The sequence below is a fragment of the Aquarana catesbeiana genome, linkage group LG03, assembly GCF_042186555.1.
Source record: "Aquarana catesbeiana isolate 2022-GZ linkage group LG03, ASM4218655v1, whole genome shotgun sequence".
NCBI classification, from domain to species: domain Eukaryota; kingdom Metazoa; phylum Chordata; class Amphibia; order Anura; family Ranidae; genus Aquarana; species Aquarana catesbeiana.
Window position 1 is genome coordinate 274,498,928 of NC_133326.1, and position 24,061 is coordinate 274,522,988.

The 24,061-nt window shown below is 42.4% G+C and overlaps 1 protein-coding gene across 1 annotated transcript in view; it reads right to left on the bottom strand.

The window, feature by feature from the left end:
- Positions 1-20,168, bottom strand: part of LOC141134520 (uncharacterized) — a 104,198-nt gene extending 84,030 nt beyond the window's left edge. The window contains exons 1-2 of the mRNA XM_073624031.1: positions 20,058-20,168; positions 16,412-16,619 (exon numbers count right to left, since the gene is read on the bottom strand). Coding sequence (XP_073480132.1) covers positions 16,412-16,593 — 182 coding nt within the window. The 5' untranslated portion in view covers positions 16,594-16,619; positions 20,058-20,168. The remainder of the gene's footprint in view (positions 1-16,411; positions 16,620-20,057) is intronic.
- Positions 20,169-24,061: the final 3,893 nt, after the last annotated feature.

Consider the following 24,061-nt stretch of genomic DNA (forward strand, 5'->3'; position numbering starts at 1 on the left):
TCATGAGGCAGTAGGGATTTGGCCAGCACTTCATGGGGATTCTCCACTCCCTATAATCTACCCAAAAGCTATGACTCACCTACAAAGCCATTATTCAAAACCCCTCAGTATCGCTAGAGGCACCAGACAGGGTTGCCCTCTGTCCCCCCTAATCTTCGCCATCGCAATTGAAACATTGGCGATAGCCATACGTTCCAAACCCAACATCCAGGGAGTGACCTGTGGGTCTCAAATCCACAACTGCGGACTGTTCGCAGATGACATGCTGCTATTCATAACTTCGCCAATCACCTCCCTTCCAAACCTATGCAAAATACTGAACGACTTTACAGCATCCTCATGCCTACGGTTAAACTATACCAAGTCCCACGCTCTCAACATTTCCCTCAAGCCGGACACGGTAGTGACACTACAAAGCGCCTTTGAATTCAAGTGGAGTAATTCCTCCATAGAATACTTAGGAATTAATCTCACTGCTAAAATAGAACACTTTTACTCTTCAAATTTCTCACCCACATACCACAAACTTGAGGCTGACCTGAGGAATTGGGCTAGGGGGGAACTTTCCTCGCATGTTATGGTACTTCCAAGCAGCAAGACTAGCACAGCTCTCCACAGTGTACTTCAGACTTGAAAAACCAGACTGGATTCAAATAGAGAGGCAGGCAGCCCCTACCTTCACCCTAGACTACCTACTATGGGTCTCCTCCAGGGAATGACCCCCAGTACTCTCTCCTATCCTCTCGCAATCCCTAACTCTATGGGACAGGGTGAGAACCGAGACCTTGCTGACCTCGGAGAGTCGACCCCTAGCCCATATCTTTAATAACCCAGACTTCATCCCTGGCCAAGACATCAAAGCTTTTAAATGGTGGTTGGATAAGGTGTTGTATCGAATCGGACACTTCTTCACTTCCTCGGGACCAATTTCCCTGAAAATTTGTACGCAGCAGCTGGAGATCCCGACCTCGGAACACTTCAGATTTCATCAGATACAACATTTTCTTCACAAAATCTGTAAGGGGAAACCCGTACTGCCCAGCTTCACGCCCTACGAAATATGGTGTGGACAGACCACAGAACAGAGAGGTGGAATCTCGTTTATCTACCAGTCACTTGCCTACCAGTCGTGCAAAACCCTGTATAAGGCCGCATCGGAAAATGACTTGCAAATTAATTGGGACGTGGAGAAGTGGCGGGCAACCTTTTCTAGAGCCTTTCAGGGAAAAAGGAATGTATCCCTAATAGAATCTAGCCTTAAGGTAATGACCAGATGGTACCTCACCCCTGTCAAATTCGCTGCCATGTATCCCACAGCAAACCCTCAATGCTTCAGAGGGTGTCAACGGCCAATGGCCCATATCTGGTAGGAGTGTCCCAGAATAAGGTCATTCTGGAACAGGATGTTTGCCCTGATCCAAAAAGTGATGGACCTCCAGGTCCCAAGAACCCCTGCCAATGCCCTCCTCAACGCAAATCTCCCCAAGACTTCCAAAACCAACCACAAATTAATCCACTTTATTTTACTAGGTGCCAAGCTTAGAATAGCCAAAGCATGGAAGCAACCTAGGGTCTCCTTCTCAGCTGCCAAACGTAAAATATCGTGAAGTATGTCCCAAGAGATATTGACCAGCATCTTACTAGACTCCACAGCTCAGTTCGAATCGATCTGGGAACCCTGGGCACTACACATGGGTATTTCCCTCGTTCCTGGGGTACAGACATGACTACCGTCCATCATCGCTGCACCTTCAGATCACCTCCTATTGATCGGCTTTTCTTCCTCTCTCCTTCTATTCCCCCTCTATCCTGCCCCTCCTCTTCTCCTTTCCCCTTTTCACTATGGCCCTCTAAGCCAACCGGAGAGACCCTCCGGACTAAGAACCTCTAGGTCTACTGGATAAAGGGCCCTCCCTTTGGGGCGTAAAAGCTAGGCACCTGAAACCCTTATCTATATGCAAGGCTCAATGCTCGATCATACTGAATGTTAACCAATAAAATAGATAAAAGAAGTAAAACACCATGTGTGGTATGGAGTAAATGTCTCTGCAAACATATATAAATGTCCCAATGGTGGAGTTTTGTCAGAAAAAACAAGAGTCTATGACAAATACAGTGCAATCAGTGTAGAAATTCCATCAGCTTTCCAAATATCCGCTCGGATGTCATCAAAGCAATAGGTGGATGTAGGTACGCTTACCGGAACTGTTGGACTCTACTGCCGTCAGCATAGAGTCAATCAAGCTGTATGCCACCAAGGGCAGATGTATGAAGTGGTCAAGGACCGATGGAACGTCTGCGAGCCAAGATGTCACCGCTGGATCACCAGGAAGGAAGCCCGGACCGGTTCCAAGGTTCAAACATTCTCTCAAATCCCGGAAGTATGTGGAAAAAAAGGGGAATGCCTCCACCTGTCCACAATCTAGTGGTGTCTTCACCCCAGCCAGCCCATAGTGAATGTTAATCTCTGGTTATTTGGGGGAGCTCTCCAGGCACAGTGTGATCCCTTTAGGGGTGTCGGGAGAATCTCGCCAAGTTCCCAGATACTGATACCAAAAGCTGGTTTGTAACACTGAGAATACAGTGCTGACTCAGAGATAACAGCCCTTCCCCACCTCAACAGTTGCTTTTACCTGTAATCACAGTGGTTCTTATTATGCCTCTTTGGAAGTAGTGTTGTTTCATGTATTCTTGTGTTGAACAAATAAAAATCTTTGAAAGCAAAAAAAATATGCTGCCATCTACCAGGATGATGAAGATGAAATGAGGGTGGACATTTCAGCAAGACAATGATCCCAAACACAATGTCAAGGAAACACTCAATTGGTTTCAAAGAAAGAATACAAAGCTGTTAGAATGGCCCAGCCAATCACCTGACTTGAATTTAATAGAAAATCTATGGAAAGAACTGCACTGGTCCAAATCATTTGGTGGAGGGGGGATTATGGTGTGGAGTTGTTATTCAGGGGTTGGGCTCGGCCCCTTAGTTCCAGTGAAGGGAGCTCTTAAGGCATCAGTATACCAAGACATTTTGGACAATTTCATGCTCCCAATTTTGTGGGAACAGTTTGGCCCCTTCCTGTTCCAACATGACTGCACACCAGTGCACAAAGCAAGGTCCATAAAGACATGGATGGGCGAGTTTGGGGTGGAGAAACTTGATTGGCCTGTACAGAGTCCTGACCTCAACCCTATAGAACACCTTTGGGATGAATTAGAGTGCAAACTGCGAGCCAGGCCTTCTTGTCCAACATCAGTGCCTGACCTCACAAATGTGCTCCTGGAAGAATGGTCAAACATTCCTATAGACACACTCCTAAACCTGGGACAGCCCAGAAGAGTTGAAGCTGTTATAGCTGCAATGGGTGGGCCAACTCTAAGACTGGGATGCCATTAAAGTTCATGTGCGTGTAAAGGCAGGCGTATCAATACTTTTCATAATATAGTGTATATGAATTGAAGCACTACTAGTTTTTTTTTTTTAACCACTTCAGACCCGCAAGGATTTGCCCCCTTAATGACCAGGCCATTTTTTGCGATACGGGACTGCATCGCTTTAACTGACAATTGCGCGGTTATGCGACGTTGTACCCAAACAAAATTGACGTCCTTTTTTTCCCATAAATAGAGCTTTCTTTTGGTGGTATTTGCTCATCGCTGCGGTTTTTATTTTTTGCGCTAAAAACAAAAAAAGGGCAACAATTTTGAAAAAAAGCCCCAATATTTTTTACTTTTTGCTATAATAAATATCCAGAAAATAATTTTAAAAAACACATTTCTTCACCCATTTAGGCCAATATGTATTCTTCTACATATTTTTAGTAAAAAAAAAATCACAAGCGTATATTGATTGGTTTGCGCAAACGTTATAGCATCTACAAAAGAGGGGATAGAGTTATGGCATTTTTATTATTATTATTTTTTTACTAGTAATGGCAATCTGCAATTTTTAGTGGGACTGCGACATTGCGGCGGACCGTACACTTTTGACACATTTTAGGGAACAATGACATTTATACAGCGATCAGTGCTATAAAAATGCACTGATTACTGTGTAAATGTCACTGGCAGGGAAGGGGTTAGCACTAGGGGGAGATCAAGGGGTTAAATGTGTCCCCTAGTTAGTGTTTCTAACTGTGGGGGGATGAGCCTGACTGGGGAAGAAGACATATCATGGTTTGGAATTACTGCAAACAGCAGATCTGTCTCTACTCCCCTGTCAGAATGAGGATTTGTGTGTTTACACACACAAATCCCCATTCTGGCTCTCGTGCCCACGAGTGCAGGTGGCCAGCAGCGATTGCGCCCGCCAGCCATGCGCATCTGGTCCCCCGGCGTGCAGCGGGCACGCGGGCGCCTGCTATGGCTCTTAAAGGAGCCAACGTATATATACGGCGCTTTGCGCAGGAGAGCCAACCTGCCACTGTATATGTACAGGAGCTGGTCGGCAAGTGGTCAACTGCTATGCCCAAGTTGAATTCCATTTTGGACGAAATGTGTCGGGTTCGCTACGCTTGCTCCCCATATTGCTCTTTGTTCTATTTTAAATTTATACTCGTGATCACCATTTTTATGTACTCATTCCATTTGATGTACCGCAATTTTAAATAAACCACTCCAGTTTTTGAACTGCACCATATGGAGTTTTTTCCCTTGTTTCCATTTTCTTCTGGTTGAGCCTCTTCATATACACTCTAACCTTCTGAGGGTCAGCTCACAGAGTAGAGGTTTTTGTCACATATTGGAGAATTACAAGGATTCAGGAGCCTCGCCTGGACTATCATCATTGAAGCGTGGTCATATCCTGTTTGGAGTGATCCTTCTTCTGCCTAAAATCCATACCGTGAGGCATTCCACCCACATAAGCCTGATTGACCCACTACCGCTGGTAAGTGGGTCCACCGCATCCGGTAAGAGTACCCATCCATATCCTTGTTACAGAGGATCTTTTTCATCTTTACAGCTTCACTGGTAATTGTATGTTGTCTACACTTTGGTGTCCGTTTATGAAGAAATGAACAGCGGTGATCCCCAGGATCGCCGCTGATCACAGTCCATAAACAGTTTATGAAACAGAGATAATCGGGGGAGAAGTGTTTGAACATGTTCTCCCGCCGATGATCTCCGCACACAGAGAATCCTCATTGACTGACACAGTAACGGTCAGTTTATGAAGCTGCAATCTCAGCACTTCACTGGCGATCTGTGTCAGAATTCACACTCTCAGAGGTGGTGAATCGGGGAGTGAAGAGGGAATCCCAGGGGATCTGAGGGGGAAGGAGGAAGATTTTTAACTTTCTTCTACTTTGTTCAGACCCCCCAACACTGTAACCATGTCCCCCTGTCATATTTATGTGTATACATATTTATACATATATATAAATAATGTGTATATGTGTATATACATGTATATATAATGTGTATGTATATACATGTATATATAATGTGTGTGTGTGTGTATACATATATATATATATATATATATATATATACATATAATGTAGGGGACTAGTTATTTTATTAACATTAACCAGGCCGCCTGTCAGTGTACTGAGTGGTGATTTATCGCTGCTTAATAAACTGACATCTCGGTGCTTCTGTGAATTTCTGGTGCTGTAATCTCGTAAAGTCTCACGAGATTCCAGTATCAGGGGCCATTCTCCACTGTTGGAAGCGTTTGTAGAACGCTTCACTCCTCCAAAGGTGAAACGATCTACTCTGCTTCATAAACAGGCACACAGAGGAGAAAGATCTCTTCTGTGAATGCCGGAGAATAAAGCAGTGAATAGATTTCACTACTTCATAAACAGATACCTATATCTTTTTAAATGAAGATTTACTACTGCGTATTTGATGGACACTCTTTGTTGAACTTAATTTTTCTTTTCATTAGTTCACTACAGTGAACATTGGATTTTTTTTGTTTGATTATCACATTGGTTATATGTTAAGCATACAATTGTCTTAGTTCTTTATTGTTTTTAGCGCTACACTGTATTTCTCTATTCTGTTTGGACTTTGAGTGTTAGCAGCTTTTTCACATATTTTTGGTTTAGCGCAGTAATTTCCCACAATTTTCCCATAAGTGGTTAAATGCACTAGATCAAACACAGTAATAGATTATTTGTCATATTGTGTGGCACTATTGTTTTAAATATATATATTTTTACAAAGTAAAGATGTGAATACTTGGTTGGTGCCAGAAGCAATATCTTTTCACATATATGTGTATATTATTTTTACACATATTTGTATATTATGCACACATATTTGTATATTATGCACACATATTTGCGCTGAAGTAAACTCACAGTTAAATACTCTGATAATACAGCACAAGGCATTACATTTTATTATGTATTCACAGGACATCAAGTGAAGGATTATGGTCCAGGCATTTAGCTGTATGGTTAATGTTGTGTTAAGAATGCAACAGTAAAGTCCCACATTAAGTCAGACACTGCATAAGTGGTATAAATTACATTCCCTACTTAAAGAAAAGCTTGATCAGTACAATTTGAGCAATTGATTGCAGTTAATTTATTTAGGATAGTAAACTGGCACAGGAAAGACTTTGTTATCTATTCCCGTGGCTGATCAATGGCAGTAACTGGTCAATCCATTAGGTGATACAGCAGATTTTCCTTGATAGCTATTTCTTTTAAAGCAAAAGCATTAATTGCAGTAATAGTACCGTATTATTTCCCATAAAATAGTCTTACAAGCTGCTGCATGCTTACAGTCTTGATAAGCAGAGCTTGCTGAAGCAGCTCTTATTAAAATAGAAGGTATTTATACTGTATATCACTGTGTTCTCCCCAAATCCAGAGAGACAGATTCCTCCAGACTTATTCCTCCCTTTAGTAACATGAAGTGGAAACATGCAAATCTGCTGCTTATATGCCCCCAAGACCACTTCAGACTACATTTTTTTTCTGCTCTGATGCATGAGTACTAGACCATAGGAGAAACTGTTACATTTAGTGCCGAGGGAATTAATAGGTTCAAAACAGCCACATGTAATATAGTTTTATAATAAAGAAAAGTCACACTGACAAGTGTAACAGATTAAGTTATTGACAAAATATACTAGTAGCTCTGGTTCACCAGTGGTATGTCTATTGGCTACAGGGGCAAAATGAATGATTGATATGTATGTCTCATCACTTGCGATTAAAGAATAGGCATCATAACCTGCCAGAATGTGGACAATGAGCACATACTATAGTAAGGGCTTTTGTACGTAGGCAATTGTATTTACATTTCTCCCTATACAAGACAACTGGAATACAAAGTAGCTTTGAAGGAGCTTCAGAAGGATCTCAGAAGTGCCTCCAATAGATCTCAAGTGCAAGCTGAGCATGCTGCATTTGGCCATCTACATAAGCCCTAAAGCAGGCCCTTGGTACCAGTGAATGGCTGCCAATGAAACATTAATGTAACTTACAACAATAAATATTTCTTTTTTTTTTAATGATTCTTATTAACACTATGTAATGGGTTAATATAAATGGACGAGAATGCACTACCAGGTCTTAACCCTTCACGTCCCTATAACAATTAACTCAGGTTTGAACTGCACTCTTAAATTTAATTCAACTATAAAAAGTGAACCTCTAACACTTAGGGGTGTATTTATAAAAGGTTTTCAGAGCTATTTGCCCTTGGAAACTGCATGTACATTCATTCTTTGCAAATGGAGCAAAATGTTATAAGGCTATTTTCTCTCTCCATGGAATGCATGTTTCAGGAAAATACTGCATTATGGCCACTAGTTGGAGTTGATAATCATGAGAAATAAACGTTTACTATAATTATCAGCTCCATCTAATGGCCATAATGCAGTATTTTCCTGATTTACACATTGAATCTGGAGACAAATAGCCTAATAATACGAAAGAAATTATAACGAAAATAACAAATTTATTCAGCATGATTCGTTAAAGGTCTAATGAAACAGCAGGTTAACTCGGAGTAAATCTTACAGCCCAATCAACTGATTCATTTTGTGCTGGAGGTTGGATTAATAATACTCGCAAAGTGCATTCCTGAGAACTGAGTGAGAAGAGTGTTGTAATCGAGCAGAGGAGACGAGTTTTGAGAAGCAGCAGAAGAGACATTGTTATTTTGTGTGTGTGTGTTAATGGATTCAATAAACAAACGACTTTCATAATTAAGATTCGTTATCACCATTTTATATACATAAATCATGAATTATCTGAAAACAAAACAATTAAACAATAAAAGGAATCGATTCATTAAAGTAATTATCCAAAACTGAATTAACGTAACATAACCAGTATAACAGAATGAAATTCTGTATTTTACGAATGAAAACAAAACGAAACAAAATTTTCCGCCATACACAAGTCTACTAATAATATTTGATCTTCGCACAATTTCACAGTAAGAATATTTAAGTGAGAATTTTTATTTTTGTTTTATATATACACCCCTTAACAAGTATTTGTTCCAAAATATTAGCTTTGGATACGGTAACAGGTTGGTAAAACCTCTGTCAGTTTTGATTTTTTGTTTGGTTCTTACAATCTGAAAAAAATTAAAACCTCTATTAGACACTTGGGATCTGAATCCCTGAACCCCAGCACCCAAGATTTGGGCAAAATGATTAACTAAGCAATCGGTATCGTATGTCATTATAGTCCTGCTATACTGTATAACTCAAGTAAGAAGCAGCATGACATGATTTTTTTTTTATAAATGAATACTGCAACATAGTTATTACTCCATGTCCAGTATTATAGAGAAGCCATTCCTTACTGTATATTGATTTGGGGAACCCATTTTTTTATGTCTTTGGAAATACTAGTAGTAGTTAATTGGACTTGTTATGTAATGTAGTAATATAATGTAATATTGAAGATGTTTCATAGCTCATCCAAGCCACTGACAGTATTTGGAAACATTTCTCACCATGCTAAATTTCCAACAGCATAAAAATTGGATTTTTATAATAGCTTACCTGTAAAATCCTTTTCTTGGAGTACATCACGGGACACAGAGCCACAGTAATAACTTTATGTGTTATATGGCACCTTCAGGTGATGGACACTGGCACATCCTAAACAGGAAGTTCAATTCCCCATATAACCCCTCCCCTTACCGGGAGTACCTCAGTTTTGTAGCAAAGCAATACACGTGTAACCAGAAAGAGGGGAGGGACCTCTGTGTCCCGTGATGTACTCCAAGAAAAGGATTTTACAGGTAAGCCGTTATGAAAATCCTATTTTCTTTATTGTACATCACGGGACACAGAGCCACAGTAATAACTGTATGGGATGTCCCAGAGCAATCTCACCTGAGGGGAGGGGACACAACAAAAGTAGGGTGCTATCAGACCTGAGGACCTATACTGCTGCCTGCAGCACACTATGCCCAAAGGCAATATCCTCATGCCTTCTTATATCCACCTGATAGAATCTGGTGAATGTATGGACTGAAGACCAGGTTGCGGCCTTGCAGATTTGAGCCATGGAGGCTTGGTGACCCACGAAGCACTAACAGCCCTGGTGGAGTGCACTTTGACCTAAAAAGGTGGGACCTTCTTCTTCAAGCCATAATATAAAAGATGGTGCAGCGCTAAATGAAATAAACATCAAGGGATACTATAAACGGTTAAATGAGAGGATACCCATACAACATAAGATAACCTTATAATAGATGTTAAAACAAAACGTTATTTTTAAAACTATGTATCAAAGTCCAGAAAAGTCCACGAAAAATCCGAAAAATCCAAAAAATCTTAAGAGATTCCACCAAGTGAACGTGATATCATGCTGGTATAGGTGATTGATGTGCCCTTCACCGATATCTGAAATAGCCTCTCACCTGACGACCAGGACCCTTTAATTACAGAGGGTCATGTAAGCCTTCCCTTACGGGTCATATAAATGGATGGTATTCAGAATCAGGAACCAAGAGCTCCGTCACACACCGGGTGGGATAATTCAGGATGTTCCAATGGTATCTATGGACTCTATACATTCTCTGCTTGGGCTGCCTTTTTTGGGTATCTCCAAATCTTCAAAAAGATTAACTGCATATATTCTGACAGCTGCTAGGAGACTCATTCCACTTCATTGGAAGCCTGCAGCAGTCCCATCTCAGACACTCCTTTTGGACACCATAATGGAAATTAAGAGAATGGAGAACCTGATTACAACAGATGTATCGCGAAATGTACAATCTGAACTTTGGTCCACTGTTTATGTATCTTTGTATTTTGTTACAACTTGTAAACTCTTAAAATCTGACCCCTGTTTTACCAGCAGGTCAGACAAAGCAGATCCCCTATGGGGGTAATCAATGAATCGGCTGATTCATTGGACCAGAATTACCCGAGGGAGGTCTGAGACTGGTGAATGCCAGTGAGGAGAAAGAGGCTGACACAGAGGGATTATCAGCCGATTCATTGATTACCCCCATAGGGGATCTGCTTTGTCTGACCTGCTGGTAAAACAGGGGTCAGATTTTAAGAGTTTACAAGTTGTAACAAAATACAAAGATACATAAACAGTGGACCAAAGTTCAGATTGTACATTTCGCGATACATCTGTTGTAATCAGGTTCTCCATTCTCTTAATTTCCATTATGGTGTCCAAAAGGAGTGTCTGAGATGGGACTGCTGCAGTGGAATGAGTCTCCTAGCAGCTGTCAGAATATATGCAGTTAATCTTTTTGAAGATTTGGAGATACCCAAAAAAGGCAGCCCAAGCAGAGAATGTATAGAGTCCATAGATACCATTGGAACATCCTGAATTATCCCACCCGGTGTGTGACGGAGCTCTTGGTTCCTGATTCTGAATACCATCCATTTATATGACCCGTAAGGGAAGGCTTACATGACCCTCTGTAATTAAAAGGTCCTGGTCGTCAGGTGAGAGGCTATTTCAGATATCGGTGAAGGGCACATCAATCACCTATACCAGCATGATATCACGTTCACTTGGTGGAATCTCTTAAGATTTTTTGGATTTTTCATGGACTTTTCTGGACTTTGATACATAGTTTTAAAAATAACGTTTTGTTTTAACATCTATTATAAGGTTATCTTATGTTGTATGGGTATCCTCTCATTTAACCGTTTATAGTATCCCTTGATGTTTATTTCATTTAGCGCTGCACCATCTTTTATATTTTGACTTAAGGGATTTGATTGATTGACCCTGGTGTCCAGCTGCTTATAGGCATACACGCGCAGATTTATATTTTACTCAGTTTCTTCTTCAAGCCATAAGCTTGAATAATTACCAATAGTGGATTTTGATGCTGCCTGTCTTTTCCTAGGACCTTCAGGCAACATGAACAAAATATCTGTTTTTCGAATGTGAGCAGTCGCCTTCAAACAGATCTTGACTGCTCTCACTACATCCAAAGAGTGTAGTGACTTTCTTCCTTAGAACAGGGTTCTGGAAAAAAAGAAGGTAAAACAATATCCTGGTTTAGGTGAAAACCTGAAACCACCTTTGGCAGAAGGTAGGATGAGGGTGCAATACCACTTTATCCTTGTGAACGATTAAATATGGCTCTTTACAAGAGCGAGCCGCTAACTCTGATACCCTTCTTGCAGAAGAAATGGCTGCGAGAAAAACTAGCTTCCTTGTCAAAAGGACCAAAGGAACATGTCGTATTGGCTCAAAAGGCTGTTTTTGTAATGCCGACAGAACTAAATTCATGTCCCAAGGGTTCAGGGGTGCTTTAACCGGTGGATTTAGCCGCGTTACCCCCTATATAAAGCTTCGGATCAAAGAATGCGAAGCCAGCGGACGTGGAAACAATACTGATAAGGCCGAGACCTGGCCCTTGATAGTATTCAAGGCCAGCTTCATCTCTAGCTCCATTTGCAGAAAGGCAAGAATTCTACCTATGACATACTTCCTAGGATGCCAACCCCTGGATTCACATCAAGAAACATATGCCTTCCAGACTCTATAATAAATGACTCTGGGAGCTGGCTTCCTTGCATTAATCAAGGTAGATATCACTGAGCCTGAAAGCCCACGATTCTTTAGAATGTGGGTTTCAATAGGCAAACCGTTAAATTTAGCATTTGTAAAATAGGATGGAACACTGGTCCCTACGATAGCAGGTCTGGATGTGGTGGTAGGGTCCATGGGTCCCCTACCGCCATTTCTGCATACCCAGATCTCCTGGGCCATGCTGGGGCCACAAGAACTACTGACTTCTTTTCTCGCTTGATCCTGCAAAGAAGTCGAGGTAACAGCAAAATAGGAGGGAATGCATAAATCAGTGAGAACTGATTCCATGGGGTCACCAACGCATGTGTTACGCATTTGAGTGGATCCCTTGTTCTTGACACAAAGTTGTCGACTTTGTTGTTGAACCTGGAGGCAAACAGATCTACATCTGGGATCCCCCATCTTTGGCATATAGCCAGGAAGATGTCGGGGTGAAGGGTCCATTCCCCCGGGAACAACTGCTGGCAAATTAATTAGTCTGTCTGCCAGTTCTCTACCCCTGAAGTGAAGATTGCCAAAATGTATGGCACATGTTCTTCTGCCCAGGTTAGAATATGGTTTACCTCTCCCTGGGCTGCCTGACTTCTGGTGACCCCTTGGTGATTGATATAAGCCACTACTGTGACATTGTCGGATTGAATCCTGACAGGAGAATTCTGCAACCTGAACGTCCAGGCCCTTAGGGCTAGACGGGCTGCCTGAATCTCTAGAATGTTGAGGGCAAGGTCCTTTCGGTTCTGGACCATTTCCCTTGGACAGACGCTTCTTCCAGGACTGCTCCCCAACCTGAAAGGCTGGCATCTGTTGTTACCACCTTCCAGGTAACCGGTAAGAAAGATTTCCCCTTCTGCAGATTCTCGGAAATCCTCCACCAACTGAGGCTCTGGCGCACCTTTGGCGACAACCGCATTGGAAAATCTAGTGCCTGAATCTTTTTTGTTCCAGGCCGATAGGATACTGTTTTGCAGCAGTTTCAAATGAAACTGAGCATAGGGAACTGCTTTGAATGAAGCCATCATCTTCCCCAATAACCTCATACAAAGGCGAATGGAAGGACCTTTCTTTGCCCTGACCCCTTGGACCAGCTCCTTTATGGCGCTGATCTTTGCCTGGGGTAAAAACACCTTCTTCTGAGCTGTATATATGACCAGACCCAAGTGCTCTAATCTTCTTACTGGCGTTAAAGAAGATTTCTCTAGGTTGATGACCCAACCTAGGAATTCCAGGTAGTTGATTGTGGTGACTACGCTTTGATCCAAACGGACTACCGATCGGTCTATTAAGAGCAGGTTGTCCATGTATGCTATTATTGTTATACCTTGAGTCCTTTATCTGGCCAGAGAAAAGGGCCAGAAGTTTTGTAAACACCCGAGGTGCAGTAACTAGACCGAAAGGCAAGGCTACAAACTGAAAATGAAGTTTTTTGATGCCAGAAGCTCTCCCCCTGTAGGATGGAGACTACTGATCTGATTGATTCCATGCGAAAAGAGCGAATCTTCAGGAATCGGTTTAGATCTTTGAGATCTAGAATGGGTCTGACATCCCTATTTGGCTTTGGTACCGTGAAAAGGTTTGAATAAAACCCTGACCCCCTGCTCTTCCACGGGGACCATCAAGATCACTTTTTGTGACAAAAGTCGGTCTAACGCTAGAAAGAGAGACTTCTTTTTCTCTGGATCTTTGGGGACATTTGACCTGAGGAGACGGGAGTTCTCGGAACTCTAGTCTGTAAAGTAGAGCTTTTTTGAAGACCACCCATCTGTCCCGAAATTCTTTCCTGCCAGACCTTAGAGAGCTGCAGAAGTCTCCCCCCCCCACTTGAGCTAGCGGGGGTGCCCCCTCATAAAGAGGCTTTAGAGTTCTGTCTTGTGGGTTTCCTCCCCCAGGACTTCTTTTGTCACTGGGGTTGACCCTGAGGTTTACCTCTTAAACCTGACGGTGGAGGCTGCCGCGACACTGGAAAAAAAGAGCCCGTTTAAATGAGGGACGTTTACTCTTTTTCTTAACTGGCAAAAAGGGTACTTTTCCCACTTTTTGGACATTATTTTTTGGATATATTTGTCCAGATCCTCCCAAAACAGCTTTTCACAGCGGAAGGAAAACCAGCCAGGAGCTTTTGCATGGTGCTTCAGCAGACCAACTTTTTCAACCATAAGATTCTACGCATATGTACCAACCCAAGCGTAAGGCGAGAGATTTGAAGAATAGAATCTCTGATTGCGTCTTTTGTAAAACACTAAGCCGCTGGCAGCTCGGCTAGTTCCTGGGCCTGCTGTTCAGGAAACACCTTGAGTACCTGTTTCAAATGGTCTCTCAAAGACCGACATACCCCAATTGCTGCTCCTGTAGGTTGAGCCACTGAACCTGCCAATAAAAAAATGAAACAGAAATTCCAATCTTTTATCAGTTGGATCCCTAAGCATTTGTACATTGTCAACCAGACAAGTCAAACTTTTATTCACAAAGGATATCGCAGCGTCAATTGCTGGTATACTCCACACCTTAGTAAAATTTTTTCCCCCATAGGATAAAATGTTAAGCACTTTTTTTCCTTCCAAAAAGTTTTTTATCTGGGTGATCCCACTCAGAATACATAAGCTTTTTTAGTAATTAACGGACAGGAAAGGCACGCAAGGCTTGCTGAGGCTTTAGTGAACCCAAACAGGAAGTGAGCTCTTTAACCGACCCCGTTAAGGGTAGCTTAAATGTGGAGTGGACCCAATTTCTCAGCGTGTGAAGCTGAAGAAGGTCCTTCCCCACTTGATCCCACGGAAGAGAAATCATCAGCCTGTTCAAGTTCCCCTGAGGGGGATTCATCTTCCCCCTCCCACAGTTCCTCTGTTTGAGGACCCTGGGTGGTAGAGGGGGACCCAATGCGTTTTCTTCCACTTTGTGAAGATGCGAATAAATCCACTAATCTTTCCTCTAAGCCACTCATAACTGAGGAGAGGATCTGCTCAGTTATATAGACAGGGGCTGAAGTGTCGGAAGCAATTGCAGCCCCTGATGACCCTGATGGCTTACTCTGACCAACCTCCTTAGATCGGGATGGTGTTGCAGAGGAAGGGTCCCTAGGACCTGAGGGCAACCCCTTTGTGTCCTTGGTCTTTGTGGTATTTGAACCACCTCCTCTGGTCATAGTACTGAGCACAAACGCAGAGGTACCGCCAAAAAAATTTACCCACTGCTGAGCAATAGTCCAGCAACTGCCGCTGCTATTAAGCCCTGCCTGATGCTTAAAATAAATGTGCCTGGGAATGCCTGTGTCACCCACTCACATGCCACCCGTCCGCTCTGTGTCCCTCTTAGGTGTATGCACCTGAAAAAGGTGCATTTTATAACTATGCAGCCCGCGTTGTGGATGCTCAATTCGCACCAACGCTGCTAAGCCCCGCCCCCTTCCTCCGACCACCCACCGCACCCCCCTCCTTCATCTATTTTAAATTAAATTGTTTCCTGCTCCAGCGGGCTCCGATCCAGACCGGACCGCATGGAGGAGGACTGGGGGAGGATGAGAGCTACCGCTAAAGGAACCGCCATAATGGCAGACTGAGCGGCGAGGTACACCGCCATCTAGCATCATGCTCCCTCTCCCTGGAGGAAGCTATCTAGGTGGAGGGACATTCCTGGGAGAAGAAAACCCCCCTTTCCCACGACTTTACCTGGAGCCTGGGCCAGAGGAAGCGTGCAGCTTGAAACACAGAGGCGAGACTGACAAGCACGGGATCAGGTACGTGCTCTTGACAGCCCCCAGTGGTGACTATAGGCATAGCAACATTTACTTACTACTTACTAGAAGAAAGCCCACAAGAATTAGAAAAATTCCTCAGGAATCTCCCTTACCTTATCCAGCTGCAGGGTTCTGTGGTAACAGACCCAATCTTCACCTCTCACTGTGGGCTCCATTAGAAAACCTTCAGGGACTGGGGCCCCCTTTTTATCAGTAGATCCACAGACCTGGGCCTGTAAAAAGCACCCCGCCAGGAAAAACCAAATACTGGATCTCAGGGTCCAGCTCTCTTAAAAGAGAAGCGTTACAGGTAAAACCTTGTTTCTACGGACACAAGGCCCGGGTACCATTCAATTCGCCCTGGAAAAGACACTTTGAATGGATCCGGTTGCATGGTTTGCTCCAGTAAGGAATATTCCAGCGGAGCTCAGCACAGCACATCTTTACTCGTGACCAACACCCAAGACACTGGCGAAAAAACTGAGGTACTCCCGGTAAGGGGAGGGGTGCCAGTGTCCACCACCTGAAGGTGCCATATAACCTATATAGTTATTACTGTTGCTCTCTGTTCCGTGATGTACGATAAAGAAACATACGTTTAAGGAAATAGTGGTTACCAAGAATATGAAAGATGGGCTAGGATTATTATTTCTTAATCACATGCTATAAGGTTGTACAGTACCTTAATGTTGTTGGCAGATTTTTAAGTTGGCCGTTTTGTATATTGTGACCTTGCATTTTGTTCTTGTGAATGTTAATATTCTTTACATTGAAAAAATCAACAAGACCTGGGAGGGTCATAGTTTTGTCTGTGCTGTTTCCAGTCTTATTGATTGCAGGTAGATGGAGATCCGATAGTGGCATTATGCAGTATTACTGGCAGCCAGTTTCTAAAATAAAGGTTTGGATGTATGATGAAATTTACACAAAAATAAAACACAAACCTGATTGTTAAAGCCTTACTAAACCCACAACAGTAAAATCAGTGTGTATATGCAGTAAAGCATGCTCGTTATACTCACTGTGGAACCTAAGGGGTTAATCCCCCACATTGTGTAAAAGGGCTGTTTAATCCTGTATGCACAGATCCTCCCCTCCTTCCACTGGTCCCCTGATAATTTCCTGATAACACAGAGTCTATGGAGTCAGGCTGCACATGCTCAGTTTGGTGTGTATTGCTAGAGGGCTTTTTTTGCTTAGGAGAGTGCATGTGATCAGCACAGGGCCAATCAGCACTGTCCAGACAAAGAGTCAGGGGTCTTGCAGTCTCATAGACCAGTCAGAAAACTCCTCCTACAAGCTTTAACGAGTGCTTGGCTGGACACTGCTAGAAGTCACAAGACTTCTATACACTGCTGATGAGAAAAAGTATTTAGCAGTTTATATTTACTAAAATAGCATTTCCATGGTTTGTGTACTGTGGGAGTCCAGATATAGTGAATGCAGGCTCCTGGGTTTAGTAATACTTTAACTGCCTTCTTTCTCTTCACGAAAATGTGAAAAGGTAGATAGGCAGAAGCATGACATTGCAATCTCCAGCTCGGCCAAGCAGAGGAAGCCTTATTCATTGGTAAAAGCTCCAGCGGCCAGACCATTCTGGCATGGAAATAATTTGTTAATTTCCAAATTAAATATTTAAAGTTAACGTAATCCTGGAATTCTCTATTCAGGTTGATCTGCAGTGCTACAAATGTAAATACATCATCTGCAGATCTGATCCTTCCAAAAGATGCAAGCTGGCATATGTCTTTATATGCATATGATGTGCAAATAAGACTGTTTAGAGGCATCCATATATTTCAGGTCAGGAAAAAAAAAATCACAGCTTATTCACTATTGCAGAAGTATATTTATCTAGAGCAGCCTTTCTCAACTTTTTTTTTTACCCCAAAGGAACCCTTTGAAAAAAATTTTAGCTCTTAGGGAACCCCCTGTAAAAACAAATTTCCTGGCGTTAGTGGGAAGAATACCCTTTAAATTGGAGGTGGGTAGGAAGAATACCTACCCCCTTTAAAGTGGTGATCAGAACATCCCTTACAGACAGTTTAAAAAATCATTGCTGCTGGTTGTACAAAGTCTGGCCCCAAAACGTTACAGGTCCACATTAGACACTCCTTCCTCGGTGCACCCACTCCAGCCCTCCCTCCCTGGGCACTGCACCCACCACACTGACAAGCGCATTGTTGTTACAAGTAAACAAAAGTGCCAAACAAGGCCTGGTCTGGGAGTGGCTATTTGGTGTGCCTGTGACTTGGAATTCACAGGACAATATGGGTTTTCTGACAAGGGTTCAGTTCTAAAAAAAGTGTATAGTTAATAGTTTATAAACTGGTATTCAAGGGGTTAAAGCAAGCTCACACCCTGTGTAAACACGTCTGTGCTTGATTAGCTTAATTGGAGTGCAGGGGAGACATAGGCGGTCTAAAAGACCCCTGGTGTCTCCATAAAGGGGACCTGTTACCTGCCCATGTTTTTACACAGGAGGCTTTTAGTTCCCTTGTGATAGCAGCAAAGTTAAATAATAAAAAAACATTTAAATAAAACATTTTTTTAAAATGCTTTCACTGGCCACTTTATGATGTACACCTGTTCAATTTCTTAGTAGCACAAATTGCTAATCAGCCAATCACGTGGCAGAAACTCAACTCACTTAGGCATCTAGATGTGGTGAAGGCGATTTGCTTAAGTTCAAACTGAGCATCAGAATTGGGAAGAAAGGGGATTTATGTGACTTTGAACGTGGTATAGTTGTTGGTGTCAGGCAGGCTGGTCTGAGTACTGTATTTAAAAAACTGCTTATCTACTGGGATTTTCACGCATGATCATCTCTAGGGTTTACAGAGAATGATCCGAAAAAGAGAAAATATCCAGTGAACGGTAGTTGTGTGGACCAAAATGCCTTGTTGATGTCAGAGGAGAATGGGCAGACTGGTTCCAGATAATAGAAAGGCAACAGTAACTCAAATAATCACTCGTTAGAACCAAGGTATGCAGAATACCATCTCTAAATGCACAACACATCAAACCTTAAAGCAGATGGGCTACAGCAGCAGAAGACCACACCGAGTGTGACTCCTGCCAACTAAAAACAGGAAACTGAGGCTACAATTCGCGCAGGCTCACCAAAAGTGGAAAATAGAAGATTAGAAAAACGTTGCCTGGTCTGATGAGTCTGGATTTCAGCTTTCAACATTCATATGGTAGGGTCAGAATTTGAGGTAAACAAGCACATAGAGCAGGATAATGCACCATGTCACAAAGCTCAAATCTTCTCAAACTGCTTTCTTGAACATGACAATGAGATCATTGTACTCCAATGGTCTCCACAGTCATCAGATCTCAATCCAATAGAGCACATTTGGCACGTGGTGGAACAGGAGATTCACATCATGGATGTGCAGCCGACAACTGCATATTGCTATCATGTCAATATGGACCAAAATCTCTGAGGAATGTTTCCAACCGCTTGTTATATCTATGCCACGAGTAATTAAGGAAGTTCTGAAAGCAAAAGGGGGTCCGACCCGGGATTAGCAAGGTGTACCTAATAAAGTGGCCGGTGAGTGTAAATTATAATAAAATAAATACAAAATATTAAAAGCACCCCCGTCACCCCATACATACCCCAAAGCAAACACACAGCATAGGGTAAGCATACGTATGTAAAAATAAATTACACCACACGTGAACTATCTACATGACTGCCAGAGTTAGAGCAAAAATTCTGGGGCCATAATTTGTGGTTAACTCTAAAAGCTTTTACAGCATCTACTTTTTTTTTTTTTTTTGCTAGTTTACAGGCGCATGCAATTTCAAGGCTTGATATGTTTGTTATCCACTTAGCAATGCAATTCCATCTTTTATATTTTACCTTAAACCTGGGGTCTCTGCTTTCAGAAAATATGTAATTGTTTGGGGGGTTTAAAGTAATTTCTAGCAAAAAATGCAGATTGTACCATGTGTAGGAAAAATTGCAAAATTGCCCAGTTCCAGGCGAGTGACTCACAGTTCTAAGATCAGTGATTGCCAGGCAAGTAGCATATTCAGATGTAGACAAGTGATAGCCGTCCTCAAAAAATATTTTTTCTTTTAGGACTGGTTTCCCCTTTTCACAAAAATGATACCACACCAGGAACGTGTTTTCTTAAGTGAACATCAATTCCTGACATGTAGCTGGCAATAAACACATAATACAGGTATCTAACATGCACCAAACTAATATCTACTATTAGCTGCATGTATTGTGAAGATTAGATAAAAAAAATTTTATACTGCATCCTACAGTTAAATCTCTTCCTCCAAATAAAATAGATATAAATGTACAGTACCTTAAACACAGTCAGTTCACGTATCATACTGTGGTTAAAATAAACACAGGTCTTTCACAGAAGTCCTCCAAAGGGCATCATAAAATGTATGTTTACTATGATCCCACCTTCTATTCCAACTGGAATATTGAAACATTAACTACCCCCCGCAGCTTGGAAGAGAATCAGAGATCTCCTAGGACACCTCTTACAAAACAGTGTGCTTTACTAAACCTTTACAGCACTGGAGTTTTATTATTTGTTTATTTATTTCAGGCACTTATATAGCGCCATCAATTTACGCAGCGCTTTACATATACATTGTACATCCACATTTGCAGATAAAAAACAAAACAAAAAATAGTACACATTTAAAAAAAAATGATGGTGTATTTTTGTAGGTGTACATTTATTATTAATATATGACATTCATTTGAAAGTAAATTTGCATGTGATTTTTACATTACACGTGCTCGTTGCTACTTAAAGTGTCAGTAACCCCCCCCCCCCCAAAAAAAAAAAAAAAATATTATAGTTGTCAAAATAAAATTTAATAACAGTGAGTGTTTCTTTCTTTTTTGTTAATTCATTTAAATTGAAAAGGTGGTTATTCAAGTGTGTTTTGGCTGCTTTGTGTAAAGGATTTTTATCTGTCAAAGGCGGTGGTGTATGTGTGTATATGTATGTGTGTAATATATATATATATATATATATATATATATATATATATATATCCCCCACTGGCACTGGGCAGTTTATAGGCAGGTGCCTACTTGGGGGTACATACCTCCCCAGGTTCTACCTCATGTTGTAATTCTGCACTGGTTTTACTAAGTAAAATACACTTATTGCCAAAAGTATTAGGACACCTGCCTTTACACGCACATGAGCTTTAATGGCATTTCAGTCTTAGTCCACAGGGTTCAATATTGTGTTGGCCCAGCCTTTGCAGCTATAACAGCTTCAACTCTTTTGGGAAGGCTGTCTACAAGGTTTAGGAGTGTGTCTATGGGAATGTTTGACCATTCTTCCACATGCGCATTTGTGAGGTCAGGCACTCATGTTGGAGAGAGGGCCTGGCTCGCTGTCTACACTCTAATTCATCCCAAAGGTGTTCGATCGAGTTGAGGTCAGGACTCTATGTAGGCCAGTCAAGTTCCACCACCCCAAACTCGCTCATCCACATCTTTATGGACCTTGCTTTGTGCACTGGTGCGCAGTCATGTTGGAACAGGAAGGGCCAACCCCAAATTGTTCCCACACAGTTGGGAGCATGGAATTTGCCAAAATGTCTTGGTATGTTGACGCCTTAAGGGTTCCCTTCACTGGAACTAAGGGGCCAAGCCCAACCCCTGAAAAAAACTCCACACCATAATCCCTTCTCCACCAAGCAAATATGGGATAAAGGGAGGGGGAAGGAAAGGGGATAGGGGGACAGTTGGGACTTTATATGAAGCACACAGTCTCGGGAAAAACATCTATCAATAAAAATATAAATATTTATTGGCACAGATAAACCATAATTACATGAAACAGACAATAATTGATAGTGTTTTGTATATACCCCATAGAGTTACATACATGTACACATGCCCATATAATGTAAACATATTGTAAACATCCATATTTATCCCATATTTGCTTACTAGTTAGGGATGGAGATACATGGTCCCATTTTGATCATGACCTCACACAAAGTCCCTTCTTGCCGCTCTCTTTCCTTCACCCTTCTCCACCAAATGATTTGGACCAGTGCACAAAGCAAGGTCCATAAAGACATCGATGAGCAAGTTTTGGGTGGAGAAACTTAACTGGCCTGTACCTCAACCTGGTAGACCACCTTTGAGATGAATTAGAGTGCAGACTGCCAGGCCTTCTCTCCAACATCAGTGCCTGACCTACCAAATGCGCTTCTAAAAGAATGTTTAAACATTCCCATAGACACACTCCTAAACCTTGTGGACAGCCTTCCCAGAAGAGTTGAAGCTGTTATAGCTGCATAGGGTGGAGCAACTCAATATTGAACCCTACGGACTAAGACTGGGATGCAATTAAAGGTCATGTGTGTGTAAAGGCGGGTGTCCCAATACATTTGGTATTAGAGTGCAGCAGTAGGGATGGGCCGAACACCCCCCCGGCTTATATGCAAGTTATTGCCATAAAAAATGTATGGGGACCCGGGTACTGACTAGTGGACATGTATCAATGCAAAAAAAAGTTTGTAAAACAACTTTCTTTTCAGGAACAGTGATTTTAATAATGATTAACCACTTCAAAAGTGGGCACTTTCGCCCCTTCCTGCATAGGACAATTTTCAGCTGTCAGTGCTGTCACACTTTGAATGACAATTGCGCGGTCATACAACACTGCACCCAAGCTAAATTTTTATAAGCTTCTTCCCAAAAATACAGCTTTTTTTGGTGGTATTTGATCACCACTGGGGTTTTTATTTTTTGCTAAACAAACTAAAAATACCAAAATTTTTGGGACAAAAAAACGCTTTTCTTTGCTTTGGATATAAAATTTAGTTTTCTCCTTCACTGATGGGCACTGATGAGGCAGCATTGATGAGTTGGCAGTGATGGACACTGATGAGGAGGCACTGATATGCAGAATTGATGAGCACTGATATGCAGCACTAATGGGCACCAATAGGCGCCACTGATATGCAGCACTGATGGGCACTGATAGGCGGCACTGATAGGCGTAATTGATGGGCACTGACAGGTGGCTGTGATGGGCACTGACAGGTGGTACTGATTGGCACTGACAGGTGGCAATGATGGGCAGCACTGATGATGAGGTATGACAGGGCACTGATTGACACTGTGATGGGTACCGTTTGGCACTGTGGTGGGCACTGATATGGACAATTACATCAGTTTCTGATGGGGCACTGACTGGCAGCTGATTGGCACTTATTGACAGCTGTGGTGGCGCATCTGATGAGACTGTGCTGATAATCAATGTGCTAATTATCAGCACAGACCCCCCTCTGACAGGGAGAGCCGCCGATCGGCTCTCCCTGTCAGCGCGAACCGAGGAATGCCGTTTACTGGCACTTCCTGGTTCACGCGATAATCAGCTGTGATTGCTGTGACAGAGGCTCCATCCCATGATTGGAGATGCAGTGTGTCAGCTGCATGCCCCCACGGGGGCACGTTGGCATGTTATCCTGCTGGACGTCATATGACGCCCAGTCAGGATAACAGAACCACCGCCTGGCCGTCATTCTGCTATAGGCGGGAAGTGGTTAAAGCAGGGGTAGGCAACCTATTGAGCATGGTGTGCCAAAAAATGTTTTCAAAGAAATTGAGAGTGCGGGCTACATAAAAATAAATGTCAACTTTACACCCTCATTCACAAAAAGGTATTTTTATAAAGTAAATGCTGTAAACTACTTCAATAATAGGAAATGAACACACATATAAATAGATCCAAATGCAGATAGCATTGCCAAAGCTACCCTCACCAATTTTTTTCACCTTCACACCTCGGATCAGTGCAAATCCTGTACCTTAAGCTCTCATGTGAACCTCATTTCTGCACCTTCTGCACCTTCATACCTCAGATCAGCCCCAGTTTTTTGCACCATCACACTTTAGATCAGCCCCAATTCCTGCACTTTCACACCTCAGATCAGGCCCAAATTCTGCAACTTCACACCTCAGATCAGCCGCAATTTCTGTACCTTCACACTTCAGATCAGGCTCAACTTCTGCACCTTCACACCTCAGATCAGACCCAATTTCTGCAACTTCACACCTCAGATCAGCCCCAACTTCACACCTTAAATGAGCCCCAGCGTCCTCACCTTTACACCTCAGATGAGCCCCATTTGCTGCACCAGCACACCTCAGATCAGCCCCAATTCCTGCACTTTCACACCTCAGATCAGGCCTTATTTCTGCACCTTCACACTTCAGATTAGGCCCAAATTCTGCACCTTCCCACCTCAGATCAGGCCCAAATTCTGCACCTTCCCACCTCAGATCAGGCACAAATTCTGCACCTTCACACCAGAG